At 37.2% G+C, this 6,976-nt stretch overlaps 2 protein-coding genes across 2 annotated transcripts; one reads left to right on the top strand and one right to left on the bottom strand.

The window, feature by feature from the left end:
* The first annotated feature begins 677 nt into the window (after positions 1–677).
* Positions 678–3,815, top strand: LOC108194883 (receptor-like protein EIX2). Its single transcript, XM_017361821.2, has one exon. The coding sequence runs from the start codon at positions 678–680 to the stop codon at positions 3,813–3,815; it is 3,138 nt and encodes a 1,045-aa protein (XP_017217310.2).
* Positions 3,816–3,918: 103 nt separating this feature from the next.
* Positions 3,919–5,612, bottom strand: LOC108193627 (uncharacterized). The gene is made up of 4 exons (XM_017360364.2): positions 5,132–5,612; positions 4,867–5,059; positions 4,448–4,783; positions 3,919–4,363 (listed from the first exon to the last, which is right to left on the bottom strand). The coding sequence occupies exons 1-4, from the start codon at positions 5,539–5,541 to the stop codon at positions 4,001–4,003; spliced, it is 1,302 nt and encodes a 433-aa protein (XP_017215853.2). The 5' UTR covers positions 5,542–5,612; the 3' UTR covers positions 3,919–4,000.
* Positions 5,613–6,976: the final 1,364 nt, after the last annotated feature.

Genomic DNA, 6,976 nt, shown 5'->3' on the forward strand with positions numbered 1-6,976 from the left:
AAACTTAGTACTTTTTTTGTTTTACTTTGCTACTATTTGCATGTAATTTTTTAATAACTAGTTTTATTGGCATTGTAAGTGTATACTTTTTTTCTTTTTTCAAGTCACTCTTCTAAGGGGAAAGAATAAGTAGATTTGTAGTCTATCTGGAGAAATTGCTTCCATTAAATTCTTCAAAAGATTTTTCTATCTCTCTTATTTCAGTAAGAAGCAAATACATAGTTATCGTGTTATGCATTTCTTGATACAGCCAAAGGAAAAGATAAGAAGATTTCATTTACAATTGAATATACATATAAATTACGTAACTACACAATTTTTTTAATTTTCATTGCAACCCGCGTATTTCATGAAAACAAATATATTCAATTAATAAAATATATGCCTCTTGTAGATATTTTATCATATTTAGTATCAGGGTGCAATCTTGTTGATATTTCTAAGTTTTGGAGAAGAGCTTTAGACTATGCAGGGCAAGTGTAGACAAAGAGCTTTTGACAATGCAGAGCAAGTGTAGGGCTGCTTGATCAGCTTTGTCTTTAGATGCACTTGTCAAGAGATGACTTTGTCTGTTTACTTAAAAGTTGACTCCAAGGCTTTCAATTATGAATGGCTAGGAGTTAAGGATAAAGCGGCCAGATCCAGAGACTTTCACAAAGTTGATTTTGTCAATGATAATGAAGTCCAAGTTCCTTGTCTACTTCAGTGCTGTCTTTGATATGAATATACACCATTTGGCAACCAAAAGTTTACGCGCACTCCCTGTGATTTATCTGCTTTCATTTCCCTTCTTGATTTCTGGTACAGTTACCGTTATGAGGATGAGTGTGATTTATCCTCTGCATGCATTAGTTGTGATAATTCTGCTATGCATGAAACCATTGTCTTTTGGATCAGAAACCTCATCCATGAACAACAAGACAATGAGGTGCATTGAGATGGAGAGAAAAGCTCTGCTGGTTTTTAAACAAGGAGTTGTTAGTGGTACACAGAGACAAGATCTCCTTCTTTCATGGAAGAATGAAGATGAAGATTGCTGCAAATGGAAAGGTGTTGTCTGTGATGATCAAAATGGTCATGTGACTCACCTTGATCTTTCTTCTCCTTACACCCCACCTTACTCATTTGGAAGCGATGTTAGTATCAGCCATTCGTTGCTTGATTTACCATTTCTTAAGTACTTGGACCTCAGTGGCACATTCTTTGGACGACTGAAAATTCCCGAATTCATTGGCTCTCTCACAAGGTTAGTTCACCTTGATTTGTCACGTACTTATATAAGGGGACCGATTCCCTATCAAATTGGAAACCTCACCAATTTGCGGTACTTGAATGTCAGCCAGAGTAATATTTATGGTCCTCTCCCGAAGTTTATTGGCTCACTTAATAGCTTAAGGCACCTTGATCTTTCTCACTCTTTGTTTTCTGGAGTTATTCCTCAAGAGCTTGAAAAGCTCTTCAAGTTGCAGCATCTTGACCTAGGATATAATTTTTTAGCATCTAGTAGGAACTTTGAGTGGTTGTTTAATCTACATGATTTGGTATACCTTGATATCAGTTATGTCAACATGGCCCATCCTAGTATTTGGGTAAGCTTTATCCAGAGAATTCCTTCCATATCAGTTATGCAGTTAAATTACTGTAACCTCTCGTCTCCATTTCCTACATCAAGCAATTTCTCTACCTCTATCTCCGCCCTTCATCTCCAAGGAAATCACATCAATTCATCTATTTTTAATTGGCTCTCTCACTTGCATGGCAGTCTGGAAGTACTAGACCTGAGTTATAACATGTTAGCAGGTAGAATTCCACATTCTTTTGGTCATATGGCTGCTATAACTCATCTTAATCTTGGTCACAACCTCTTGAATGGCCCAATTCCAGTTTCTTTTTCTCTTTTGACTGACCTAACTTATCTGGATCTCTCTGCAAATCATCTTAATGGTGTGCTTCCGAAATCATTGCATAACTTATCCAGCTTGAAAGTTGCGGATTTCAGTTCCAACAATCTCACTGGGAACCTTGAAGATCTTTTATTAGGACCCTTAGCTCTTTTGGAAGAATTGTTTGTATCTGAAAACCAACTTACTGGATCACTGCCTGATATTACACAAGTCTCATCCCTCAGAAAATTTCAAGCAACCTCCAATGAGTTAAATGGATATCTACCAACAGCTTTTGAGCACTATTCAGGTTTAGTATTTTTGGATTTGTCCAATAACCATCTTAGAGGCTCTTTACCTGATTTTACAGGATTTTCATCTTTGGAAATACTATATCTTGATGGTAATGAGTTTTCTAGAAATCTTCCTGATTTTTCTGGATGTTCATCTTTGCAAGAACTGCGACTTCGTGGCAATCAACTTACAGAATGGGAGACTAAGTCAACTGGACAACTCTCCCATCTTATAGAGCTGGATCTTTCAATGAACTCTATCCACAGTACAATCTCTGAGGCACATTTGTCCAATCTCACAAGTTTAGGGTATATGAGCACATCATATAATTCTCTGACTTTTGAGCTCAGCTCAGAATGGCTTCCTCCTTTCCAGCTTCGGAAACTTTCTTTGGCATCATGCAAATTGGGGCCAAAATTTCCCAACTGGATTCGAAATCAAGAGTACATTGATCATCTCGACATCTCTAACAGCCAAATTTCAGATACCATCCCTATGTGGTTCTGGAATATCTCAAGCAGCTTGTCCCTTTTAAATCTGTCCTCCAACCAAATCACCGGTAAGTTTCCTTGGAAAGATGGCCATATTAGAGAGATAGATTTGAGTTCAAATTTCTTTGATGGACCACTACCACCAATTCCCACAAAGTGTTCAAAGATAAATCTATCTCGAAACAGATTTTCAGGAACACTCCTTTCCCTATCAGTTGTTAAGGATATATCCTTAAGGTTTCTTGATTTCTCACATAACCAATTGTCTGGCACACTTCCTGATAACTGGATCTACTTTCAAGGTCTAGTGTTTCTTAACTTGGGATATAACAATTTTTCTGGAACGATTCCAGAGTCGATAGGTCATCTAGCTTCTTTGGAGACACTGATTTTGAGGAACAATATGCTCTATGGTGAACTGCCTGCCTCTTTGAGAAACTGCAGCAGCCTTGGTTTTGTAGATTTCGGGTTAAATAAGCTATCAGGAAAGGTGCCTTTATGGATTGGGGAAAACCTAATGCATTTGTATGCTCTGATCTTAAAATCAAACAGATTATATGGAAGAATACCATTTGAAATATGTAGACTGTCGAATCTCATAGGTATAACCAGACTTGTCGAACTCAAGGGACTGAATTTGTCTGGAAATGGGCTTCATGGAGCTGTTCCCCTGGAGATTGGCCAATTGAAAGCGTTAGAAAGCCTAGACTTGTCCGCGAACAAATTTACAGGTGAAATTCCTCTAAGCATGTCAGGATTAAATTTTCTTGCATTCTTAAATCTCTCAAACAACAATTTTTTGGGAAGAATTCCCTCTGGCACTCAACTCCAGGGATTCAGTATCTCCACATACCAGGGAAACAGAGGACTCTGTGGTAAACCACTCACAGATATATGTCCGGGAGATGAACCAGCTGATCACGTCCAACCGTCAGTTGAAGAGTATGAAGATGATGGAGATGACAGTGAATATGAGAGATGGCTGTATGTCAGTATTGTGCTTGGTTTCAGCGCTACATTTTGGGGTTTCATCGGAACATTAGTACTAAACCGCCGTTGGAGATATGCATATTACCTCTTTCTGGACAACTTGAAAGAAAGATTATATGTTTGGGTGGCTATGCACATTTCCAGATTTCCCCTGTAGGGTAAAAGCCTTAAGCTATTGCTTAATAATGCAAAATGCTACATCTACTAATAAAAATTGAATTAAGTTCTTGGTAACATAGCAGAGAGAAGAAGCGACTCATTTTATTTTCCATTCAATTGAAGCACAGCCTAATTTAAGTCTTCTGCTCTAGTTTTGTTAAGCAAGTTAACAAGTTTAAAATCTCATTGCTTTTTGTTAAGTTTTTCCCAGTACTCATTTTCCCAAGCCTCTACTTTCCTTGTTGATCCAATCTGAGTATCGATGAATGCTTTTAGAGCTTGAGCATCATAGGGAGGAGGCATGGTGCATGGAACTGAATCCCTCGGAGAATTCACCAAGGAGGCCATCATAAATTTGTTGTAATCACTACCAGCAAGGCATGCCATTGTTTCCGGACACAGTTCTATAGCATTCGGAGGTATGCTAGGCTTGTACTTCAGTAGTTTTGCGTATTCGTTAAGCAGGTGGAACATGTAATCATACACATATTCCTGTTTCAGTTCCTCTTGGATGAAGCGACTCGATGCTTTGCCAATGGCTTGTGCCTGTAAATGACTCATAACGACAGCATAATCATAAAAATGGCATCAATCATAGCTTCTGACAGTAAAAAAACAAATAGAGGTTACCTTTTCGGTATTATTATTTCCCCATTCAACAGCAAATTTGAGAGATCTGCATTTATCTCTGTCTCTGATAGGCCAATAATGTGTCAATGGTACCATGCCTCTTGTAAAGAAATCATAGAAGCGCGGTGTAACGAATAAGGTTGGAGAGTCGCATGCCGGTATGTACTTTTCGCTTACTGACCAAGCCCATCCTTCTATGTACTTTAAAGCCAAATGCATTAAATGTCTGATTATAAATCTCAGGCCTAAATGTATAATGTAAAAGAAAATAATGTGAGTGCACTGATCTTCAAGATTCGATTGCTTGTATCCTACCTTAGATTCTTTATTCCAGTCCTGCAACATAACCATATTAACACATCGGGATTTAATATAAAAAATCCCGATGTGTTTGTGTTTGGTGCATATGTAAGAAGTACCTGAACAAACAAGCGAGCATTCCAGTCTGTTTTATCGGTGACATTGCACCTCATGAGGTGTGCCCTGGTTGCAGCCACAGAGGGATTGCCCTTCCAATACGCGAAGGGCTCCCGGTCTTTCCACTTGGTTCTCTTGTTTCCTTCCTTTATATCCTTCACTACATTTGCCCATGGTTTTATGTTGGTCTCTACCCTGCACCAAAAATATAAAACTAACATACCCCAAAACGACCAATCAGACAAAAATACGTACTCAACAACTCACCATCCCCAAAACGACCAATCAGGGAAGACAATATCCATGCTCCATACATCTGAACAATACCGGAACAATGGTGGGGGGGATGCATTAGGTCCACGATGATCCTTTGATCGAATTACTGGCCGATCATTGCAATCAAACATCATATCCAGATCAGGCAACCTCCCAGGGTACCACCTCAAAAGTTGTACAATACCCCATATAGTATACAAGTCTCTGGTTTGAATAGACTTGACATATTTCTCTACATAAGCCTTGCCATCTATGATCACTAACCGGAAATGGGCAGTCCTATTAGCTCTCTCAACCATGTCTTTCGAAATCCCTGTCTCTCTCCAGTGCCTTAGATCTTCATGAATCCAACGGAAGTACTCAGGGCAGGCCATGTTCATTGAAGGGTCATGATTCAGCATGTATTTGAGCAGCACTGGATTAGATTTCGGACATTTTTGTGTCTCATTCCATGCCAGACAGTCTCTGTCATTCTTGAAATACTAATGATTGGTTTTTCAGCTGAATGCCCTGTATGCACAGTCTGCATTGCAATTCGATAAGGATATAGTCAAATAAATTATCATAATTATCAACAATTTTTGTTTTAGGTGGACTAAAAGACTTACTATGTTGATGTAGCCTGCAAAAACCAAGACCGCGACGAAGAGGAAGAAGAAGAGAAGCAGCAGAGCAGTGGTTGTCGCTTGCTTTCTGAATGACCGTCATCTTTTCTGCGTAAAATTCTGTCTGAGCCAGAAGGTATTCTTGTACTTCTCTTCGTAAAACTTCTTCATAATTATGTTCTTAAGCTATGAACCACTTGGACTTAAAAATCTAAATACGAATCTGAATAAGTGTGTCTAAGTACTTCTCTTTATTGCTGGTTCCTCTTGGTTGAGTTCTACTCTTTCCTCATGGTTCCTCTTAATCGAACAGCATCTGTTCGATTGATGGTTTTGAATTGTAGCTAGATTGATGCTTAATGAATTTTTAATGCATGTATTCTGAATTCCTACTCTCAAATTACTTCTTCCATCTCCTCTCATTTTCTTTAGAGTTTTTTTTTTCATTGACACACATTTCAAAATGTATATAAATATAATTTCCGAAATTATTTTTAAAATTTTTCCTTTTTAATAGAATTTAAATATTAAATTTTATTTCGCAGAAAAAAAAGGTTAAAACTAATTTATTAGAGTATAATACGTGTCTAGCTCATCCCCCAAAATATTGCATAGTCTAGCTAGTCCAACGTATATATATAAAACCGATATTGCATAGTGTATTCAAAAAAGCTTGGGATCATTTATAAATCCTTATTAATTCGGTTGATTCTTTAGAGGTCTAAATTCATGAGAACTTTTAAAAATGTAGAGTTCATATAAGTAATGGTTCATATCTACGTCTTATCTATTATTGAAAGAGTTTTGAAAATATATTTTTACTTTTGAGAAATTTGTATTCATATTAATGAATTAATTTATTGACGAGAGAACAACATTTAACTGGTTGATTTGCATTTACCTGCTAATTAGTATATAATATATTTCTTAGAAATGATCTATTTTTTTTTATTATATCTAATTCACGAGTTTGATTTAAGTAGAAGTAGTAAACAAATAAAACCTGTAATAGATTGGGAGGTGAAAATATTAACACTAGTCTCAAATGGAGGTAAGAGTTTATCTAGCCACTAAATTTTAGTATTCCAATACAACTTTTATATTTTACGAAGAGGCCCCAATTCAAGGGAGGGCATAGACAGCAATTTTATAGAAAAAGGCCCGTAAGCCGGAGGATGTGAATGAGGTGGTTAATGTGGGACTGATAAATATATAGGAAAAATTACAAAAC

The sequence above is a fragment of the Daucus carota genome, chromosome 7, assembly GCF_001625215.2.
Source record: "Daucus carota subsp. sativus chromosome 7, DH1 v3.0, whole genome shotgun sequence".
Classification (NCBI taxonomy): Eukaryota; Viridiplantae; Streptophyta; class Magnoliopsida; order Apiales; family Apiaceae; genus Daucus; species Daucus carota.